Source organism: Zootoca vivipara, chromosome 5, assembly GCF_965207765.1.
Source record: "Zootoca vivipara chromosome 5, rZooViv2.hap1.1, whole genome shotgun sequence".
Classification (NCBI taxonomy): domain Eukaryota; kingdom Metazoa; phylum Chordata; class Lepidosauria; order Squamata; family Lacertidae; genus Zootoca; species Zootoca vivipara.
In genome coordinates, this window is record NC_142588.1 from 7633192 (window position 1) to 7657638 (window position 24447).

The 24447-nt window shown below is 42.5% G+C and overlaps 1 protein-coding gene across 1 annotated transcript; it reads right to left on the bottom strand.

The window, feature by feature from the left end:
* Positions 1–2906: 2906 nt before the first annotated feature.
* Positions 2907–24215, bottom strand: NDUFA9 (NADH:ubiquinone oxidoreductase subunit A9). The gene is made up of 11 exons (XM_035138291.3): positions 24125–24215; positions 20874–21038; positions 19118–19215; positions 18873–18964; positions 17123–17264; positions 15940–16042; positions 14255–14322; positions 14035–14111; positions 6774–6869; positions 4905–4971; positions 2907–3181 (listed from the first exon to the last, which is right to left on the bottom strand). The coding sequence occupies exons 1-11, from the start codon at positions 24186–24188 to the stop codon at positions 3008–3010; spliced, it is 1146 nt and encodes a 381-aa protein (XP_034994182.2). The 5' UTR covers positions 24189–24215; the 3' UTR covers positions 2907–3007.
* Between the last annotated feature and the right edge of the window lie 232 nt (positions 24216–24447).

Genomic DNA, 24447 nt, shown 5'->3' on the forward strand with positions numbered 1-24447 from the left:
CCTTACGGTTGTCCCAACCGAAATTCTTTTTGTTACTTCGGACCCAGTTTCACAGCCTGTTAAGCTCATATTGAATCCCAATTCCATCTTCTGAGGACGCTCCATTTGGTGTCATCCACAAATGTGTTGGCCGTCCCATCAAGTCCTTCATCCAAATTAACTGGTTAGATAGTATAGCAGGGCATCTGCTGCTGAAGGAATAAGGTTGCCTTCCATTTCTATGTAGGAGTGCCAGTGCAAATAAGTGTAAATAGTGTTTGACTGTCTATCAGCTCCACCTGGTACGCAGGCTGAGACCCTACCTGCCTGCAGATTGTCTTGCCAGAGTGGTGCATGCTCTGGTTATCTCCCGCTTGGACTACTGCAATGCGCTCTACGTGGGGCTACCTTTGAAGGTGACCCGGAAACTACAACTAATCCAGAATGCGGCAGCTAGACTGGTGACTGGGAGCGGCCGCCGAGACCACATAACACCGGTCTTGAAAGATCTACATTGGCTCCCAGTACATTTCTGAGCACAGTTCAAAGTGTTGGTGCTGACCTTTAAAGCCCTAAATGGCCTCGGTCCAGTATACCTGAAGGAGCGTCTCCACCCCCATCATTCTGCCCGGACACTGAGGTCCAGTACCGAGGGCCTTCTGCCGGTTCCCTCATTGCGAGAAGCCAAGTTGCAGGGAACCAGGCAGAGGGCCTTCTCGGTGGTGGCGCCTGCCCTGTGGAACGTCCTCCCATCAGATGTCAAAAAGGAAAACAGCTACCAGATTTTTAGAAGACATCTGAAGGCAGCCCTGTTTAGGGAGGCTTTTAATGTTTAACAAATTAGTGTATTTTAATGTTTCTGTTGGAAGCCGCCCAGAGTGGCTGGGGAAACCCGGCCAGATGTGCGGGGTATAAATAATAAATTATTATTATTTATTATTATTTGACTTGGATCATAGAGGCAATGATTCAAATCCTTGCCCAGCTCAGGAGGAGACCTCAGCCAGTCTCATCTCTATGCCTGACCTACCTTGAGAAACCATGAGGCTAAAACAGTGACAACCTCCATGTCTACTACCACAGTCCCCTTGAAGGGGGTAGGATACACCCACTCCAGCTGCAAAAAGCTGCAACAAACTCCTGGGTTGCAGCTGTTGGGGGCTCTATTATTGGTTTTAGTGCCCCAACTGTTTAAATTTTGGTTTTGATTTGCCTTTGTTTTAAATAAAAGAGCATAGGATGTGCCATGGGACCCAGGTGGCGCTGTGGTTAAACCACTGAGCCTAGGGCTTGCTGATCAGAAGGTCGGCGGTTCGAATCCCTGTGACGGGGTGAGCTCCCGTTGCTTGGTCCCAGCTCCTGCCAACCTAGCAGTTCGAAAGCATGTCAAAATGCAAGTAGATAAATAGGAACCGCTATAGCGGGAAGGTAAACGGTGTTTCCGTGTGCTGCTCTGGTTCGCCAGAAGCGGCTTTGTCATGCTGGCCACATGACCTGGAAACTGTACACCGGCTCCCTCGGCCAATAATGCGAGATGAGCGCGCTACCCCAGAGTCGGTCACGACTGGACCTAATGGTCAGGGGTCCCTTTACCTTTACCTTTAGGATGTGCCTGAGAAGAGAGGGGCAGGGGAGAGCAAGGGGGACCCGCAATCACAGTCGTTCAAGGTAGGAGGTATGGAGCTGGGAGTTGGGACAGGCTGGGGCACACAGTGACTGACTGTGCCATATGCCAGTTGTCCTATCAGCCAGCCTTCGGGTCTGTGGCTGCTGTTGCTGAATGCCAGGTTGGCCCAGAGCAAGACCTCCCTCATCCATGAACCTACCCAGACCCTGAGATCATCCTCTGAGATCATCCTCTGTGTGCCCTCCTACATGAGAGGTCCGGAGGGTGGCAGCACAAGGATAGGCCTTTTCTGCAGTGGCTCCGCGCTTGCTTGCAGAATGCTATCCCCAGGGCATTCCTCTTCAACCAGACCTTTGGCTGATTAACATCTTATACTCTTTAAATGTGTTTGTGTGTGGGGGAGGGGGTTACTGGTTTTTGTTTTTTATTCTTGTTTTATTATGCATTTTGTGTTTTTATATTGTATTTTATGTCGTGAACCATCTTGAGATCTACGGATGAAGGCGGTATACAAATTTAATAAACAAACAAAGGCTAAAACTGTTCAGCATCGCTGACACTGGATTGGGACCAGTTGTAAGGGTAAAAGAAGTGTAGACAAGCAACAGCCCTTGCAACCAAGCCTTGCTAATTCCGATACTGAAATCTGGAATTGCAGCATTCCACTGTATACAGGAGGCACAATGCCTTTGTCCTACACGCTGACAGAACTGAGTACAAACCACTTCCACTTATTGTTAGGACACTGAGGTCCAGTGCCGAGGGCCTTCTGGCGGTTCCCTCGCTACGAGAAGCCAAGTTACAGGGAACCAGGCAGAGGGCCTTCTCGGTAGTGGCACCCACCCTGTGGAATGCCCTCCCACCAGAGGTCAAAGAGAACAATTACCAGACCTTTAGAAGGCATCTCAAGGCAGGCCTGTTTAGGGAAGCTTTTAATGTTTGATGGATTTCTGTATTTTAATATTTTGTTGGAAGCCGCCCAGAGTGGCTGGGGGAACCTGGCCAGATGGGTGGGGTATAAATTATTATTATTATTATTATTATTATTATTATTATTATTATTATTATTTGGAAGAGAAATCAAAGGCAGCTTCATTTCTAAAGTACAGTACTGGTCCTCTGCTGATCTGGAGTGCTTAGCTCAATCTTTTTAACATGTCTGAAAGCAAGGGACACAGATCCGACAGATAACATACCTCTTGAGCAGGGGTCTGGCACCCTCATTACGAAAATCTACAAAGGGACAATACAGGATTTTCTTGGCATATCGTACTCCTGAATAAAACAAGTGACACTAATATTGTAAAGGTTACATGATTTATATAGGGTTTTAGCTTTGTATGTACAGATTTCTTCAGAAATGAGTTCAGTGTAACCAGTCTGAAAAACTCTCAAAGTAGATTACATGTCGGTAACAGGCTTGACTATTTTTGCTTCCTCAAGCTCAGCTTCCAGCCAGCGGAATGTGCGGTGGCGACGCAAGACTTCAATTGCTTTCTGTTCTATAGGAGTTGGGACAATACCCAAGTCCTCCAAGCCAGGAAGATCAGGGAACCTCATATCTGTGGTATGGAACTTCAAACAAACAAACAAAGAAGAAATGAGTGAACGGTGAGCTATCTTATAAATTCATCTCTCACACAGCTGCATCTTTACAAATCAAGTATGCAATATTGTTTGGATCTTATTTGGGGGGGGGGTTCTTTAGATTCCAAAGAGTTCATTAAGAGTTTCACATGAAACAGTGTGAAATAAAAAGTTAACTTCAGCTACAAAATATACAATTAGACTTTGCCAATTTTAACATCTCTCTCTCATACCTGGTCAGAGGCAAGAATGTTGAGTGTATTACCAAAGAACAGTTTGGATTCTATTTTCCTATCTGTGATTAGACTAGAATTGCAATTGTCACAACTTTTGGGTCTGGATTTAAGCTCAATGTGTGCCTGGACTTAAACTCCTGCACAGCAGAAGACATTACCTAAGGCTCTTTGCAAAGTTTCCACATTTTGCACTTGTCATATGGGAGGGTCCTCTAACACCCACCCACTCTTATTGGGGGTTTGCAAACAATAACTTCTAGGGAATACCTGATATCCGATTGACCCACCACCAAAAAGATGCATCCTGCTTATTAAGAAAAAAGGAAGGGTAACGGGAGATGAAGCCTTTAGAGCTACACAGGTTCCAAAGACTAGAAAACAAGAAAGAAGCAGGAAAGAAAACTGCACTAAAGGGGAGAGGGAAACTGCAGCTCTTTAGGACCCCAGGGATTCCTCTTGTCTGGCGTCCAAACAATTATCTTGTCAGTCACAGCTCTGACATTGCTCATTGGCTAAAACAACAAAAGGTGGGAGGAGCCAGGCAGATTCATCCCACCACAGTAATTGCTTAGAACAGTGTTTAGACATTTGCTTTATAACATTTTCTCTAGGACGTTAAATACTTTTTTAAAATGAAAGCTCATAGTCAAGGTCCCCTGCTAGCTTTGGATCTGGTACATCTGTACCCCTGCATCTACCTCTTGGCAATCTTGAATGGACTCAACAGTCTGGAGCCGTCTTTCCCAACCTAAAGATCTCCAGGTGCTTTGGACACCAAGCATTCCTAACTGTTTTTCATTATGGCTGGAGTTGTAAACAGAAACATCTGGAGGGCATCAAGTTTAGGGGGGCTAGTCTGAAAGAAAATTACCGGTACCTCTGCTTCCCCGCCCTCTACAAATAAGAAGTCTGCTTCAAGTAAGGCACAATTCAAGATTTAATTCATGGGTAGGCAAACTACCGTAGGGGCCAGATCTGGCCCAAGTGCCTTCTCAATCCTGCTCGCAGACGGTCTGGGAATCAGTGTGTTTTTACATGAGCAGAATGTGTGCTTTTATTTAAAATGTATCTCTGGGTTATTTGTGGGGCATAGGAATTCGTTCATTTTTTTCCCTTCAAAATATAGTCTGGCCCCCCACAAGGTCTGAGGAACAGTGGACCGGCCCCCTGCTGAAAAAGTTTGCTGACACCTGATAATTGATACGTTGCAACTCAAAAACTAAACATTGATCCCATCCCATTAATAAAAAATTCCACACGTGTGTAATGTTAGAATGCATTCAACCCTAAAAATAACACTGAGAAACCACACACACAGATAAACTTGTTCTGTATTCATATATATAGAGAGTTCTTAAATTGATTATCATTCTGATATTCTGTATTAATTGCATTTTGTTCCATTCTTAGCGACTTTAGGATTCGCAGGTGATAAGCAATAAACGAGATGAAAATGAAGACAATCTCACACCTACCCGATCCACTTTGTCCCTTGTTATCCATGGCTCAAAAGGATTTATCTCAAACAATCTTGCAAGTAAGCTGTAATTCAAAGTGCCACAATAATTAATACCATGGCTGAACACTGGCAATGATAGATCTGTTCTTCTCTCAAATTGGTTAGTGAAGTTTCAGATTCTCCTTCGAATTGCTCCACCAGACAAAACAGACTACTTTGTACTGTATATTCCGGCGTATAAGACGACTGGGCGTGTAAGACGACCCCCAACATTTCCAGTTAAAATACAGAGTTTGGGATATAATCACCGTATAAGAAATACGACCCGGCGTATAAGACGACCCCCGACATTTGAGAAGATTTCCCGGGGTTAAAAAGTAGTCTTATACGCAGGAATATACAGTATTTATTAATTCTATCAACCAAAGTAACTGTTGAAAGGAAAGTTAACTGAAGCCACAAGACACACGTGCTGAAGTTGGGGAAGTGCTGAGAGGACTGAGCTAGGAGAGGACAGGACTGGAGCAGAATCTGACAATTCCCTTAATAATGTTGATTACCTGAAACCTGAAAATGTGTAATAGTAATTTCTGTTCTGCAAGTCTCATGGAGGGCATCCATCATACTTGAGATGGTACCACCCTTTGGAGTACATATAGACAGGGCCAATTCCAGATGACTTCACCAGGTGGGGTGGCAGATGGGGGGTGAAGGATATGATTTGGGTCTGCTTCCCTTTGAATCCATGTCTGCTCTTTCCTGGATGAGACCTGCCACAAGGTTCCCAGTTTCTATTGCTGGAATGGACTTCCTGGACCTGCTAAGTCATCAGTGTCTTGTGGCCACTGCATAACCTGGGCGAGGGCCTCATACCCAGAAAGATCAGCGCAAAGGCTGGAAGGAGGGAAGCCATGGTCAGGGTTCGAGGCACCTTTCCCTAGGATGCCAAATGCCCTCCAGGGGCCTCTGGAGAAAGCCCCTTTTTAAAATGATGGGAAGGGGGCCATTTCTTCTCAAAACGCATTACGGTTCCCTCAGTGTGAAAAGTGAGGTTACAGGAAACCAGGCAAAGGGCCATCTCGGTAGTGGCACCCGCCCTGTGGAACGCCCTCTCATCAGATATCAAGGAAATAAACAACTATCTGACTTTTAGAAGACATCTGAAGGCAACCCTATTTAGGGAAGTTTTTAATGTTTGAAGTTTTATTATATTTTTAAGATTCTGTTGGGAGCCTCCCAGAGTGGCTGGGGAAACCCAGCCAGATGGGCGGGGTATAAATAATAAATTATTAATTATTATTACTATTATTATTATTAATAATAACAACAACAACCAGTTAAAAGTTTTCCTGAGAGCATTCTGGTTGCCATTTCAGAGGTCCCAAAATAGAGTGGCTACATGCTCTTGCTTAGGGCTCTCTTCACCTTGAGCGACGGAAGGCAGAAAAATTCTCCTGGCACATATTTTTAATGCCACCTCCCTAACTCAACTGCAGAACCTGAGTCCAGACTGATTAAGGCTCAAGCTACACATGAAATCTAATGAGGTCCAGTTCTCACTCCCAAAAGCAAGCATACAGCAATTGCAATCAAACAGACAGAGATAGTACATAGAGAAGAGGTGTGTCTTAAGCCTGCCTTCTCTGCCAGTAATCCACCTCCCAAAAACATTCCCCACCCCTAAACAGAGATAACATCTCTTCTATTCCCTCCAAAATCCAGGCCTAGTCCCCTGTTGAAGAATGCAGCCTGCGCACCTGCTTTCAATGGCAGAGATGAACAGATCTGTGTGCGCACACAAGGGGAAAAAAAACCAAACAACCAACACAGGTAGCTGGACCCTCAGAGGTAACAACTTGTCAACAAAAAACATATTAAGACTTACTGATACAGAGGACGGGGCATAGGATATGGAAAGAAACTTCTGTGGAGTACTGCATAAGCATATTCTACCACGTCGTGAAGAAGGTATCTGTTAGGGCTGCAAAGAAATGGACATTAAGTTGACTTCCGGTAATGGTGCGCTAGCGAGCGGGTCGGAAGACGGGACGCTCCGAACATCGCGGAGCTTAAACTGCAGACATCGGTGTTTTAAAGGGGGGGGAAAGCGCCTGAACCCCCTCCTAGATAAAAGGTGAGGGCACGGAGCCCTTCCCAGAGAAGAAAAGCGGCGATTTTACGGCAGAACTCAGCGGCGGCACCCTTCGAGGTGGAGAGCCGCAGAGAGGAGCCTTCGCCACGGCGGCAGCAACAGTATCGGCTGCCAGCTACAAAGTGTCTGCAGGCGCGGCGCCCGAGAACTCGCCCAGTCAGCACCAGAATTCTTCGACGGAGAACGGAAAGGATATACCGACCCGTGAGTTTAAACGAGGATTGTTTGAAAGGGCTTAAACGCGATCGCGGGCGGGGGACCAAGTCGAAGAAACTCGCAACGCACCGCTATAAAACTTGCGAGTGACAGCTCCGTGCTTACACAAGGAAACGAAGGGATATGTTAAAACAGACTATAGATCAATAAGTCCTAATTGTTGAGGGGGAAAGACTGGCGGGAATCCCTTTGCTTAAGACCTAACTGGCAGGAAAACTTTGCCCCAAGATGGCGATTTGGATCGCTGCCAACACACGCTGATCTCTGCCCGGGCTGGGAGTCTGAAAGGGAGGGAGAGGAAGAACGGGGAGTGAGGAGTGAGGAGACGTGACGATAAGCATAACTGAGAGGCTGGAAGGCTGTAACAACGGCCAGCGGACAGCGCCTAATTAACAAGCAGGAGGATATCAGGCAGCCGGTTGCCAGGCAACGTTCTTTGCTGGTTGCAGCGGACGTGATCTGAAGGCAAGCTTAAGCAGACTCTGAATGCGCTCCCTCCCCCCAGTTTCTCCTAGCCTCCCCTAGCCTCATTTTATGACTTTTGCAGCTGGCTAAAACAGTAAAGATGACCCGCTAAAGGCCAGGAAGGGGACTCCCATAAGAGGAAAGCAGGACTTGGTCGCGGTACAGCGAGATTGAAATCAATCAGAGTATGCCTTTAAAAAAATATAAGGATCAACAAGGGAATTCAGCAACGATGGCTGGGAACCAACAAAGAAGACAGTCAATGTCAAATCCTAATGGCAATGACGCCCTAGCAGATATAAAGGAATTAATAACGGAAATGAATAAATCCATAAATGAAAAACTGGACTCTGTAGAATCCAACCTAGAATCTAAGATAGAAGGGAATTCCAAAATGATTGTAGAATTGACGGGCCAAATGAAAGAACTGGCTGGTAAAAACAAGGAGCTAGACAAAGCAGTCAAGGATCTGGGAGCTAAGATGGCGAAACAAGATGATGCAATAAAGAAAATTACTTTAGAGAATAAAGAAATAAAAGCAGCAAAAGGGAAAGAAGATGAAGAGAGACAAAAAATGAAAAAAATGCAAGAGGACCTAGCGGATCAGATCGCCCTTCTTGAAATGAAACAAAGAGAGCTGGTTCTACGGATGCGCGGAGTTCCGGAGACGGCGAATGAACAGATAGATGAAAAAATAATTAAAGGTCTGGCGAACTGGTTACAGGTTAAAGAAGAAGATCTGGCACTAGATGTGGATAAAATCTACAGAGTTCGTTTGGACAGAGCTAAAAACATTAAAGGGCCTGGAGACTGCATGCTGTTCCTGAATTTTCTGTTTTTGAAAGATAAGATTTTGCAAAAGAAAAAACATGAGAACTTAATAATTGAAGGAAAATCGATAGCTATATTTAAAGAAATTCCGAGAAGGTTTAGACTCAAAAGACAGGCATATAAGAATGTGACCGAGGCCCTGACTAAGCATGGGATTTGGTTTGTTTGGGAGTTTCCTGAGGGGCTCACCTTTGAATTTAAAGGAAGAAAGAAGACTTTCAGAACGGCGGAAGAAGCAGAAAAATTCTGTACCAGAAATAAAAAAGAATTGTTTAGAGAGGAGGAGGGAAAGAGAGACGAATTAGAATAATTGTTGAATGTACATATTGATTAAGCAATATCTGAGAGTTGGAGGTCCTTTCTTCTCAAAACAAACAAAACAGCCATAGAAATTTGATAGTGTGTTCCTCTCTTCTTGTAACTTGCGGTGAATTAGACCGAGCTTAATGCGATTTATACCTCTACCACCTCCTCCTTGATGGTTAAATTTATTTTTGAAGTTGGTATTTAGAAATCAAGTCCGGGATAATCTAATAAAGTTATGGATTTTAATATTATTTCATGGAACATCAATGGTTTAAATGATAAATGTAAACGTAATAAGATTGAACGCTTATTGAAGAAAAATTCATGGAATATTATCGGTTTACAAGAAACGCATATTTCCCAGAAACATGAAAGAATATTGTTTAATAATAGATTGGGGGCGGAGTTTATTTCATCGAATAAGAAAAAAAAAGGAGGGGTAGTCATTTATGTTAAGTCAAGCATTAAATCCGAAAAACTATTTCAGGATGATGAGGGAAGGATGGTAGGGGTGCGCCTAAATTTGCCAGAGGGGAATGTAGTAGTGATTAACATCTACGCCCCCAATGGATGTAAGAAAGAATTCTTTAAAAAATTGGGAGAGAAAATGGGGGAACACATAACTGATGAGGAAATAATTCTATTTGGAGACTTCAATGGGGTAATACAACCAGAATTGGATAGATCAAAAAGTGGAAGGAAAGGAAGAGGGAGATTACCGGAGGTTTTTCTAAATTTATCACGGAATTATGAATTAGTTGATATTTGGCGAAGAGATAATCCAAAAGAGGAAAAATTTACATATTATTCAGAGGCCAAAAAAGCAGCATCGAGAATCGATATGATCTGGTTAACACCCGGTATATTACAGAGGGTAGAAAAAAGTGACATCCTGCCAAAATCTATCACCGATCATAACCCAATAATGACCAAAATTAGAGGATCAAAGAGGAGATTTAATAGATGGAGGATGGATGAGAGAATCCTGAATGATGAAATATTTGTAAAAAAAAATGAAGGAGCTCCTAAAGGAATTTTATAGAAATAACATCTCAGAAGGGGTAGAGCTTACAACGACATGGGAGGCGGGTAAGGCTTTCGTCCGGGGTCTGTATATCCAACAAAAGAGCAGAGTGAAAAGAGAAAAAGAAAAAAATCTGGAGAAAATTAAGAAGGAAATTAAGGAGAAAGAAAAGGAGCTAGCAAGAAACCCCAGAGATGAGGAAGTGGGATTGAGAATAAAAATCCTACAAAAGGAGATATCAGCTATAGTAGGCCAGGAGATTGAAAATAAAATTAGATGGGCTAGACAAAAAACATTTGAATGGGGAGGCAAGGCAGGGAAACTTTTAGCCTGGAAATTAAGGAAAGCACAAAAGGAGAGGCTGATTACAGGAATAATGGATAAGGGTAGAAAATTAACCAAGGGAGAGGATATTCAGAAATGCCTTACTCTCTTTTACCAAAAATTATATGAAAAAAGGGAAATAAATGAAGGAGAATTAGAAAAAAAATTTGCTAAAAGAAAGAGGAGAAAGATAAGTGAAGAGGAAAATGATATGCTCAATAAACAAGTATCGATGCAGGAAATTTATGATTCCATCAGAAGATTAAAATTGGGAAAATCACCCGGGACAGATGGTTTATCTAGTTTACACTATAAAGTTTTTAAAGATGAATTGGGAAGTACCTATCAAAAATTAGTAAATGGCATTATGGAGGGAGGGGCTGTTCCAAGATCTTGGCAAGAAGCTTATATTACATTAATTCCGAAGGATAATGAAGAAATCAAACAACCAGGAAATTTTAGACCAATTTCACTCCTCAATGTTGATTACAAAATATTTGCAGACATTTTAGCTAATAGGTTAAAGAAGATATTAAATAGAATCATAGGTCAGAGTCAACAGGGGTTTCTTCCAGGAAGGAAGATGGCGAGAAATATAAGGATCCTTTTAGATTTAATAGAATACCTAGATTGGACGCCAGGTAAAAAAGCGGCCTTCGTATTTTTGGATATAGAAAAAGCGTTTGATTCGTTGGTGTGGATATTCATGAAAAAAGCATTAATGGAATTCGGATTTAAAGGGAAATTTATGAAGGGGATTAATTCAATATATAATAGACAATTTGCAAAGTTAATTTTAAATGGGGATGTGATGGATGAATTCGAGTTATATAAGGGGACGAGGCAGGGGTGTCCTCTTTCTCCATTATTATTCATCTTGGCTTTGGAACCCTTACTAATTGAAATTAAGGAGGATGAAGAAATTAAGGGAATCAAAGAAAGAGACAAAATATATAAAATCAACGCTTTTGCTGATGATATGTTAGTTTTAGTGGAAGACCCAGAGGAATCCATGGGCAATCTGAAAAGAATGTTGGGAACATTTGAAAAAATTTCGGGACTCAAAATTAATGAGAAGAAAACTAAGGTAATAGTGAAAAATATAATGAGGGAAGATATTATAAAAATGGGAAGCATAACAAATTGGGAAGTAGTGAAGAGAATTAAATATTTAGGTATTGAAATTAGTGGTAAAAATATAGATCTTTTTGAAAACAATTATGGGAAAGTATGGAAAGAGATAAGAAAGGAAATGGAAAGATGGAATGATTTAAATTTGACCCTTTCAGGCAGAATGGCCGCAATTAAGATGGTTGTTCTACCCAAAATACTGTTTTTATTTCAAATGCTTCCCATTGTGTGGAAAAAAGAGGTATTTGAAAATTGGAAAAAGGACCTGTGCAAATTCATCTGGGGGGGTAAGAAAGCAAGGATCCAGTATAAGCTACTTACCGATGTTAAAGAAAGAGGAGGTTGGGGGGTCCCGGACCTTAGAATTTATCATGCCTCTGCATGTCTTTGTTGGCTCAAGGAATGGGTGTTATTGGAGGACGAAGAGATCTTAGTGTTAGAAGTGGTTACAGGTAGGTAGCCGTGTTGGTCTGGATCGAAGTAAAATAAAAAAATTCCTTCAGTAGCACCTTAAAGACCAACTAAGTTTTTATTTTGGTATGAGCTTTCGTGTGCATGCACACTTCTTCAGATACCTTCAGATTAGTGTTAGAAGGTTTTAGAAATATTACCGGGTGGCATACCTATCTACTACAGGAGGAGAGAGGGGGGTACAAACAATTCTCAGATCATATATTCAAAAAAACAATTCTTAAAACCTGGTTAGAAGTCAAGGATTTAATCGAGCCAAAAACACCTTGGTGGGCCTCCCCCCTAGAAATGACGGCAATGGGGGGAAGATGCAAGAAGGGAACATGGCTTACTTACCGAGATGTAATAGTCAAAGAAAACGAGGAGTTAAGATTGAAACCATATGATCAGATCAAAACTAGCTGTTCCAGCTGGTTTCATTATTTGCAATTGCAAAGCCTATTTAAAAAGCATAAAGAGACAGGTTTTTTGGAAGGGAAGTCGAAGGTCCAAGAATTAATAATTGAAAATGATTCCAAAATGCTATCCAAAATTTACAGATATCTCTTAGAATGGGAGTTAAAGGATGAGGCGATAAAGAGTACTATGACTAAATGGGCCCAAGACCTGGGGAGGCCAATATATAAAGTCCAATGGGACAGATTATGTAAAAAAACATTAAGATTTACGGCCTGTACCGGGATAAAGGAGAATATGATGAAGATGTTATATAGGTGGCACCTGACTCCGGAAAAACTAGGCAAAATTTATAAAAGTGAAGACAGAAACTGCTGGAAATGTAAAAATAAGGTAGGAGACTATTTACATTGTTGGTGGGGATGCGAAGGGATATTTAAATTTTGGGGGGAGGTGTACGAAGAATTGAAAAAGATGCTGAAATTCACGTTTAAGAAAAATCCGGAATACTTTTTGTTAAGTCTAATTCCTGAAAACTTTCCAGAGGATAGGGAGAGCATTTTTCTTTACGCGTGCGCAGCGGCTAGGCTGTTGATGGGACAAAAATGGAAAAAAGCAGAGGTTCCTACATTACAAGATTGGCAGATTAAATTAATAGATCTTATGAGTATGGATAGAATGACCGCAGCAATTAGGAATAAACCGAAACAATTAGTAAGTAGGAAATGGGAACTTGTAGAGGATTATTTCAAGAAAAAGGACATTAAAACGGAGCTAAGGATCTGTTTACTTTGAAGTAGCGCGGAGAAAATTAGAGGAAGTGATGTAGAGGGGGAAGAAATATACTATAGGTTTGAATTGTGAAATGATTGTGAATGATTAAGAACGCAAGAAATTGGAGTATAGTATAGCTAAGCGGTGTGGGCAAGTTGGGAAGTCAGTTTTAGTTAATAATAAATAGAGACAAGAATGCAAATGTAATAATTCTTTTTGTGTAAAGTTATGTATTTTGGAAATGTTTTATTTTATGCTGTATTCGATTTTTAAATGTCTCAATAAAGTATTTTTTTAAAATCAAAAAAAAGAAAAAGAAAAAAAAGAAATGGACATTAAGTTGTAAATTTGAGAATGAGGCCTTGGTCTAAAATGGGGTGCTTGGTACCAACAGGAAGGATATATGGAAGCCTTTGTTTTAGCCACGATGGTCACTGGTAATGAGCAACTTTCACCAACGCCTCCCCCCCAAACCCACAACCAAACCTTAATTATGTAAAAATATAGCCAGAGGTATTGTCACAAAGGTTGCACGCCACCCCCCATCTCTGCCAAGAAGTGGCAAGGGGGGTTCCAGGTGGTCATGTTTCTCGAACTTCTCTTCTCACAACTGACTAACACAATATTCTTGTAGAATTTATGCAGACTTTAAGGGTATAATAAAATTAGGGGTTCAGGTAGGTGAACAGGGAAAATAACATTCTCCCCAAATGCTTATACAACTGCCTTTTGAAACTACAATTTATGGAAAGCAGCTACTGGCTGATGTCCAATAAAAGAAGGTATCTGTAGTGAACACATACCATCTAAATCAGGCATCCCCAAACTCAGCCCTCCAGATGTTTTTGGCCTACAACTCCCATGATCCCTAGCTAGCAGGACCAGTGGTCAGGGATGATGGGAATTGTAGTCTCAAAACATCTGGAGGCTGAGGTTGAGGAAGCCTGATCTAAATCCACTGCAGAGTTTTAAAAACAACAAAGGAGGCTGGGAAATGCCTGTAGTGATTTAAGGTGGTCTGGGTAATAATAATAATAATAATAATCAACAACCTACCCAGTCAATGCATAAGTTTTTCCTTTTGAGTCGGGGTCCTTAATAGCACTAATTATAGCCTTTGCTACATCAACAACCTATGGGATAATATTTAAGAAAAATTAGCATATATTTTAAAGTTACCTTTTTTAAAAAGCAAGGTCAAAAATGTAATGAAATATATACAAAAGGAAAAGTGGTATGAAATATGTATCATAACATATTTTCCAACAATACCTACATAGATAGGCTGCTTCACAGTTTTCTTGCCCATAGCAATCATAGGCACGCCCCAAAACCAGCGCATGTCTGAATTAAGATAGATAAATTATTGGAGGATAGAAGTCAGGCTGTTAGAGATCAAAGAGCAATAACAATAAGTACTGGAAAGTCAAGCTCTCAAATGCACCTGAATGTGTCACGAGAATTGCCTGCACTAAGGGCACACTGCACGAATCTCCTGCATCTGGCCCAAGAAAATGTAAACACTATAACTGAGGATGCTCAAATCTTTCAGCAAGCTGAAGCTCGCTCTTTGGATACGAGCTACTAGATTTGGCAATTGAACATTCTTGTTTAAAAATGTTACGCCAATGCAGTGGGGTGTCAGGAGAGACTGATCTATGAAGCTGGAAGTCCCTGGTTCAAATCTTATCTTTGCTATGAATATACAAGTGGCCTCAGGCAAGTCATTCATTCCTAGCTCCATTTCCCATCTCTACGATGGGTATAATCTGTTGTAAGGGTCGCTGAGATAGCACTGATCACTTTAAAACAGGCACCCCCAAACTTCGGCCCTCCAGATGTTTTGGACTACATTTCCCATCTTCCCCGACCACTGATCCTTTTATCTAGGGATCATGGGAGTTGTAGGCCAAAACATCTGGAGGGCCGCAGTTTGGGGATGCCTGCTTTAAAAGTAGTAAAGAAACATAATAAACCCATGAAAAAATTATGGTCATGTTGCTCCAAAACTGCATACTCATAAGGAAACTATCAATAGGAAGCATATGTTCAGTTTATTTATTTACTTACTACAACAACTACATGCTTCACTCACGGTAATAATCTGCAACTATTGTTAATATTTGTAATTAAAATGACTGGCATATATTTGTATAGTACAATATAAAATACAAAAGGGTTAAAACACACATTTTCTAACATTTCAGAGGTCATCATGTTCAGCATTTTAACAGTGTTTCCCAAACGTGGGTTCCCAGCTGTTTTTGGACTACAACTCCCATCATCCCTAGCTAACATGAGTCAGGGATGATGGGAATTGCAATCTGAAAAACAGCTGGAGTCCCAAGATTGGGAAGCACTGTTCTAGAAGTTCCATTTCACCTGGGCTGAAATATGACAAAGATGGGAATAAGTGTGGGCGGGCCGGGGCGGGGCGGAGGGGAGATCTAATAGGGAGGAACTCGGGAATATGATTTCATTTTTAAAAATTAAAAATAAACCAAGCAAACATCTTCAGGAAGTTATATATATTCTGTACTGGCTTGGCATACTGTACACTCACAATGCTAAACTTAAGTCTCAGAAACAGATAGGATTTTCTGGTGGGCTGGAGTGAAATTAGTTCACTTAGCTATGCAAAGCCCATGCAAGACAATTAGGATTCTGCTATTTACAGGAAAGCTCATCTGTTGGCCCATGAATACAACACATTTCCCATGGAATAAAAGGTACAGTAGGCTAAAAAACATATTCTTTCCTGGCACCATAAGAGTTGAAGCAAAAGCTCAAGGATGATTGCCGAATAGATTTGAGTAAGATCTTAATACAGATTTTCACAATTATTCTACAATTCTAATTAAGTGCAAATACAGTGTGAAGAGATATTCCATCCCTTGCTCTCTGATATTACTTTCTCCCAAGGAGAAAGTACAAATTTTATGCTGCAAAGAGTGTACTTACTTGCATAATGGTTGAAAAACCTATCCTCTCTCCCGTACATTTCAGAAGGCTTCATGATGATGGCATCTGGAAATTCTTCCCTCACAATCTTCTCTCCAATGGCCTGCCATCAGGTCATTAGAAAGTGATTAATTTCCCATGCAAGTTCAAGATACAAAATACTACGAAACTATAATAAATTTTAGAGATACCCTTGGGTAACACATTGCATACACTTGGCCCTTTGGCATAATGTATTTATTTATTTTTAAAAAAATTCCAGCCTAGGTTTGCAAGAATATACAAATCTATATACGTATTAACATAAGGCAACCTAACAGTATTTTTTCTTTTCTTTTTTCATTCTCACACACTTTCTTTTCTTTCATTCTTTCTTCCTCGCTCTCTTTTTATAAATGAAATTCTCTTAATAAAATATTATTATTAATAATAAAATGTTCCAGTCTATCAGGCAGAACACATATTTAGCACCGTGAAATATGTAACCTAGGAAACACAAGAATTAACAGCAAACAGAATAAAGTCCATGCAGACAGCAGGGTAACTACAATGAATGAAAAGACAGAAAATCCATCAAAGGGCTTATCTACACTTCCATTTGCTCCAGCACTTTTCCCTAGGAAAACCCAGTTTAGGACTGAACTGGAGCAAACAGCAACCAGGTTTTCAATGGATTGCTGTTTGTTCTGATTTATCACTAAAGAGCAGGTTTTCTAGGGGAAAGCAGAAGGACAAGGCAAAACTGCTCGGACCAGTACCTAGAAAGCACTGCTCATATCCCATGCCTTCTAGGCCCAGGACAAGCGGGAGTGTGAATGAGCCCACAGACCGTGTCTTTCCAAAATTCCTCTTTGCAACCAGTAAGTGTATACAAATTTAAGTAATCGGAGTCACTCAGTTTTTCAAAAATCGAATTTTCTTGAAATATTTTTCAAAAGCAGCCTTATGGCATCTAGGAAATCTGTATGAAAGGTGCAGACATACACAATAACACAAACACAAACACAAATAACTACAGATGACATTGTGCTTAATCATAGTAGAAAGTGAACCGATTAGTGTTAGCCACCCACGAGAAAGGACAAAAGACATTCAACAGTTAATGTTTCCGACAAATTTACACAAGAATGTTAAAACTGTTCAAACACTATGCAAACCTCATTTCAACTAATGAAAAACTTACTTTATTTCTAAGGTATTTTGAAGGACTTTTCACGTCTGCATTCAGATGAGAAATGTGAACAAAAGTTTCTATCCCAGCTTCCTTTGAGAGCTGAGCAATTTCCCTGGGAATATTAACAAAGACGTCTTCGTACTTAAAGTGACTGGAATAAAGCATAAAGAACAGAATAAAAACCAAACTCCTTACAAAATTTAGCAGGTCATCATATCACAGCCTTGATGGTGAAGCATAGTGCCTAAGAGTGCAATCCTAAAGGAGTACAAAACCCCACAACTTACCAGGTAGCCTAAGGTAACTCAGTCTCTTTCAGCAAATTATTGCTCATTATGGCAAGTGTGCCACTGCCCTCTTGTGACCATGACAAGCCTCAGCTTTCTTCTCAAAGTCAGTAGCTGATCTTTATCTGCAAAATTGGGGGGTTATCCGAGGGTTTATCTGGCTGCAACTCAGCAGCACAGGGCCAAACCAGAAAATCAGCTGTTAGCCTTTCTTACCAAGGGCAGCCAAAAATTGTGAGCCATTGAAAAATGAAGAGAAGATATACTGAAAATGCCTTCCAGGGCTGTTGCAAACATCACAGAGGTAATGGACAGGAGATGTTTTGAACACCTGATAGAACCCAGTTCCCCAAGATGGCAGAAACATACACCAGCTCTGAAGTTGAGAGAGTACTAAAGAATGAGTCCTAAAAAGCAACAGGAAACAGAAAACCACCCACCCCTCCTTCATTTTCCACCATGCTGGCACAGATAAGCCACGGGATACACAGGTTTATTTATAATAATAATAATATAATAATTTATTATTTATACTTCGCCCATCTAGCTGGGTTTCCCCAGACACTCCGGGTGGCTCTCAACAGATTAAAAACAGAATAAAACATCAAACATTGCCTTCAGATGTCTTCTAAAAGTCAGATAGTTGTTTATTTCCTTGACATCTGATGGGAGGGCGTTCCACAGGGCGGGCGCCACCACTGAGAAGGCCCTCTGCCTCTACTTCTGGTCCCCTTCCCTCTGTCCTTTTGGCTGGTTCCTAGGTCTGGTTTACAGATTTCCAAAGATACAGCAGTTTCTTTTGTGCGCAAAAGATGAAGGAATCTGAGCAGACAAGGTATAAGAACTGTACATGCTTACAGTACGTGGGGTTGTAATTGCCTGATGCTGTCAATTTTTGTGTTTGAGAGAGGAAAGGGGCAGTTAAAGTATTTTAAATCACTAATTTTAGAAGACTTCATAAGTGTGTTACAGTTTTCCATTCAAAAGCATCTGTGCCAGGGAAATAAACCTTCCTCCTGCTTCTGCCCTGAGTCTTTGCATCACTAGGATGCATCCACAAAGAAAATGTAAGGCAGGGGTCAGCAAACTTTTTCAGCAGGGGGCCGGTCCACTGTCTCTCAGACCTTGTGGAGGGCTGGACTATATTTTAAAGGGAAAAAATGAAGCAATTCCTATGCCCCACAAATAACCCCGAGATGCATTTTAAATAAAAGGTCACATTCTGCTCATGTAAAAACAAGCTGATTCCCAGATCATCCGCGAGCCAGGTTTAGAAGGCGATTGGGCCGGATCCTGCCTCTGGGCCTTAGTTTGCCTACCCATGATGTAAGGCATAAGAAATTGGTCTTTTCTTTGGGGGGAAATCAGACTGAACCCTAGAACCTCATATAGTTTTATTTTTCCCTTTCTAGAAGAAAAAATTATAGCTATCTTTACTCAATCTATCCAAGGGAGCCAAAGAAGAAAGTTACCTTGTTTCCCACTCTTTGCCAACAAGATTGATGACTACATTGCTGTGCTCAAGAGCTCTTCGGGTAGAATCTTTGTCACGCGGATCCCATTCCTGATAGCCACAGCACAAATCAAGAGAGAAATGAAACAAAGTACAAAAAGCATTTTAGGAAGATGTTATTTATGGCCCATACCCAACTTTCAACTATTTAGCAAGTGATGCTGGTCGATCATTAACCAGACTGGATTATTACAAAGAGCATACCATGAACAGGAGCTGTCCCAGGTCACCCATGGGTCGAAGGTACATGATATCATAAGGCTCACAGCGATATGGGACGATGACTTGGGAGCCAATACGCCCTAAAATTAGAAAGGGGTTTTAAAAGAAGAACTAGGGCATGATATTAATTGAGGATGTTCTATTTTAAGCACTCAGAAAACATCAATGCTTAGCTATAGGACTCTACCTGCTGTAATCAATACAATAACTTTTATTTCTTTAAATTGTATTTCCAAAGTGGCTTCATGGAAGCCACAATCCAAACACTACATACCCTGCAGACATTTTAATTTTGGTTTCACAGCTTCTGACAACACAGCAAGCTACCCTGGAAACTGAGGGACGTTTCAAAAGGGAAAAGGAGCAGCTGGATCTATTTGATTGATTGACCTACTTAAAATGTTTTTAAAAATCTGTTCCCCTGCTGGGAGTAACTCAAGTTCTTGAACACATTTAAAAGATGTGAGTTGCAAAACCAACATGGTGTTATTGGTTTTGGGATGGGTATAAATTAATTAATGGTAGGATTTTGATTATTTGGGATATGAATGAAAATGCATGCTGCAGAACTGGGCCAGACAGGGAAACCCTGGCCAGGTTTACACAAATCAGCCTGGCTGAGCAGAGGTATTAACATAACAAAAGGTGTGGGCGGCCCATCTTAGCGGAATCTTGGACCTGCAGGGACAGAGGTTGCCAAGGTGATGGGTGTGTGAGAGAGGTAACAATAAAAGTGTATTTAGCAAGGTGTGTAGGGAAGAAGATGGGGGAACAGAGAGAGAGACCCATCTTGGGCAGGCTGGAAGAGATGCCTTGGACTCCAGAGCTGATACCGTGCTGGAAGATCTGTACTCCCTCTATGCAGACTGAATGTATAAATATGTGAATAAATCATATTTTTAGGACAGCCTCCACCGTATCTTGATTCTCAAAAAAAAACACAACACAGACCCTGGGTGAGTGCCTGGAACTCCCCTGGAATCTTACCACAGCTTGGCAGAGATTGAAGGTGGCACCCAACCTTTGTAACAGTGGGGAGGACGGGGACGGGACCTTTAAGAGGTGGACTCAGGTGATAAAAGGGTTGAAAACTACCTTCTTGAACCGCAAGGGCTCCTTGGGGATGTAGCCTGCTTCCCATCCCTATCTGGCACCAGAATACAGTAGTACCTTGGGTTATGAACACGATCCGTTCCACAGCTCGTAACCCGAAAAGGTCGCAAACTGAGCGCCATTTCTGCGCATGCACAAAGCGCGTTTTTTGTGGTTTGCGTATGCGCGAAGCGCCCCGCTTCTGCGCATGCGCGGGACGCACGCGCGCCGAAAACAATTCCGGGGGGGGGGGCGGAGTGTTCGCAACCCGAGCGGTTCGTAAACCGAGGTACGACTGTACTTGAAATGGGTAACAGAAAGAAAAAAGAAGAAGTTTGGTATTTAGGCACACAGTAACTATTGGGACATTTAGTGAAAAGCAAGGCATGCAATCAGCTACAATGGACACATGTTAAGACCTTCACATTTCGAATATGTGCAGGCAATAAAAGATGTTGAATCACAGGTCCCAGTGTCAAGCAACAGGAGGAGGAATCGTAGAACTGCAGAGTTGGAAGGGACCCAAAGGGTTAGGGTTAGCTTTGCAAACTTACACATGGGTTTACATCTTGCAAGAGACACTATATCAGATTCATTTTCCTGCTAAATATCCAGACATCTCAAATTTAATTTTGGAGAAAATTACCCAGGCGATTGACAACGTATCGTCCCAGGAAGCCTGTAGCCCCAAAGACAGTGGCCGCAATGCCACTGACAGAGGAGCGCCCACTCCTTCCATGAGGAATCACCGAGTGATGAACCTGACGGTCTTGCTGGAGTACAGGAAATGCAGCTGCAGAAGCACCATAGCCTAAAATACAAGAAAATGGAAGCGATACATGAATGGACAGTTACTACACACTTAACCAAGTAGATCAGAGAATCCCTGGTTATAGTTAATCCACAATAGTCTACCAACTACTAGAAGTTGTTTGGACCAGTGTTTCCCAATCTTGGGTCTCCAGCTGTTTTGGACTACAACACCCATCATCCCTAGCTAGCAAGACCAGTGGTCAAGGATGATGGGGACTGTAGTCCAAAAAGCAGCTGGAGACCAAAGGTTGGGAAACAATGGTTTAGACTGAGAAACAGTGAAAGAAAGCACATAGTTTGCTCAAGTTTGATGAGCTTGGTGGCTGAAACAAGACATGAGCTCCAACCTCTGCCTTTGGGCAGGAAGGATGCAGTTTGACTTACTTTGTATAAAACAAGCCCAAAGGAGGCCCCTAACCCGCTCACAGGTCTTTGTATGATCAGTGGAAACAGTTGGTCCTGGCAATTATTAACCACTCTGTTCCACCCTGATAATTGCCACCTGCCCAGATTTTAACTTGTCTGAATTAATTTTAAGATGTATTTTAATTAATTGATGTCTGTTTTTATGCTTATTGTGTTGTTTTTATGATGTTAGCTGCTCTGAGCCCGGCCTCGGCCGGGAGACAAATAAAACTTATGTTGTTGTTGTTGTTAACACATTATCCACAGTACCACAAAAACTTTATCCAGAAAAAAGAGAAAATAGTAGTAATTGTTACTTCAGATCACAATAAATTCTTCTTATATCTATGTCGACTTCCTGTCACCCCATCATGTATCTACCACTTAATCCACCTACCGCACTATTCAGTCTCTTTTATTAATTTTCATTAATGATTTCATTTTTTCATAAAAACCATGCACCGCTTGATTATTCCTGCACTGCAGGGGGGCTGGCTTAGAGATAACCCTTGGGGTCCCTTTTCCAACTTGACAATTCTGTGTTTTTATGATTAAAACAAAAAACAAACAAAAAAACTCAAAGCGCTTTACAAAAGATCAAAGCAGTAAAAGCGAGGAAAAATTCTCAACCTTACTATAACAGAAAGTTAAAACGCTGAGGCGGGTTAAAATCACCTCTGCTTCAAACTACAAGAGTCTGGCGTAAAATACGCCCACTGTAAATAGGGCTGCTTAATTAATTACACTGGGTTGAAGATGATGATTTATTTATACCCCGCCCATCCGACTGCATTTCCCTAGAAAGAGGGGTGTCTATCAAAGGAAGGGGTTTGGATGAAGCATAAGTGGAAGTGAGATACTGTAGTACAAAGATCAGTAGCTGCTGGCGAGCCTGTTCCAATATCTGTTACTTCTGAGCAGTGCCGGAGTACAGTATAAACTAAACAAGCTATAGCTTAAGGCCCCACTCTCTTGGGGGCCCCAAAAAAGTATACTTCTTAATTGTATTTCACTATTAATATACTTCTTCTTAATTGTATTTCGGTCCAACAATTACTTTGATAAAATACATATTTTGTTATGTGCAAATTGCTTTAGATACCTATTAAGTCTATAAATTACCATATACCGTAGCAGGCGCATCCAACTACCAAGAGACTGTGATCTACTTCCAGTATAAAGAACCTGGCAGTGATCTATGCATTGTCATTGCCCAGAGTTGTTGAGCTTTATTATTATTATTATTATTAGCTTCATTCATCCCATGATTGACCAGGAACACACCAGCGATCGACCAGTAGATCTGCCATATAGATCTGCCATATATATATATATATATATATATATATATATATATATATGTAAAGGGACCCCTGACCATTAGGTCCAGTCGTGACCGACTCTGGAGTTGCACGCTCATCTCGCATTATTGGCCGAGGGAGCCAGCGTATAGCTTCCAGGTCATGTGGCCAGCATGACAAAGCCGCTTCTGGCAAACCAGAGCAGCACATGGAAACGCCGTTTACCTTCCCGCCGGAGCGGTCCCTATTTATCTACTTGCGTTTTGACGTGCTTTCAAACTGCTAGGTTGGCAGGAGCTGGGACCAAGCAACGGGAGCTCACCCCGTCACAGGGATTTGAACCGCCGACCTTCTGATCAGCAAGCCCTAGGCTCAGTGGTTTAACCACAGCGCCACCTGGGTCTATGTCTGCCATATAGCCTTGGCCCAGTATACCTGAAGAAGTGTCTCCACCCCTATCGTTCAGCCCGGATACTGAGATCCAGCGCCGAGGGCCTTCTGGTGGTTCCCTCATTGCGAGAAGTGAAGTTACAGGGAACCAGGCAGAGGGCCTTCTCAGTGGTGGCGCCCGCCCTGTGGAACGCCCTCCCATCAGATGTCAAGGAAATAAGCAACTATCCTATTTTCTAAGACATCTGAAGGCAGCCCTGTTTAGGGAAGTTTTTAATATTTAATGCTGTATTGCTTTTAACACTCGATTGGAAGCCACCCAGAGTGGCTGGGGAAACTCAGCCAGATGGGCAGGGTATAAATATATATATATTATCATTATAGTCAACACAAAAAACAGCAACAATTTGTTGTTGACAAAGGACATCTGGACATACAAATTACCTTCAGTAGCTTAGGGCCTCATCAAACATCAATCCGGCCCTGCCCCTGAGACTGTCAAACTGCCCTACCAGACACCGTTGCGGAAGTCTGGGAGGTTCTATTCAGATGAATAAAGACGATAAACAAGGGAAAGGGGGGACGGGACGTATGTGTAAATAAAAAGAAGCGAGAAGCGGCTTTCGGGATTTTGCCACAGAGAGAGTCTCCACTTAGAAGCCCCAGGTGTTCTGCTGCCTCTAGCCTAGCAGAGGGAAGGCGCCTGCCTCACCTCCAGTGGCAGGGAGTTCCGAAGGGCAGGCGGAAAGCGGGGTCTCGCGGGCTTCACCATCGAGCCCCCCCCCCGGCCTCGGGAGCGTCGCCCAGGGGGAACTCGCAGGCTCACCGGTCCCTGGACCGGAGGAGGCGCCGCCGTGACCTTCCCGAAGGGCGGCCCCTCAGAGACAGCCGCGCTCTTCCCCCCCCCCGGCTACGAAGAGGGCGCCGAGGGAGGGGAGAGGGAGCCCCATTCGCGCCCCCCGCTGCCGTGGTCGCCCCCGCCTCTTACCCGCCCTCGGAGGAGTCAGGAGGGCCCTGCAGGGGAGCCGGGAGCACCGAGCGGAAGCCGCCATCTTGCCCCCGTCGCCTCGCCCCGCCCCGCGACGGGTGCCGCGCGAGGCCAATCGAGTAGCAATCGAATGGAAACGGCCTCCCCGAAAGCGCGTCGGGCGGGGACGACGGAGCGGGCAGGATCCGCGGGTCTTCTACAAGGCGGGCGGGCGAATCTGTTTTTGTTTTTGTTTTCAATAACAAAAAACGACGGAATTGGGGTGCAGGTGGGGGCCACATTATTTTTTATGAAGCACAGGTATTAAAGAAGGACCAGCATGT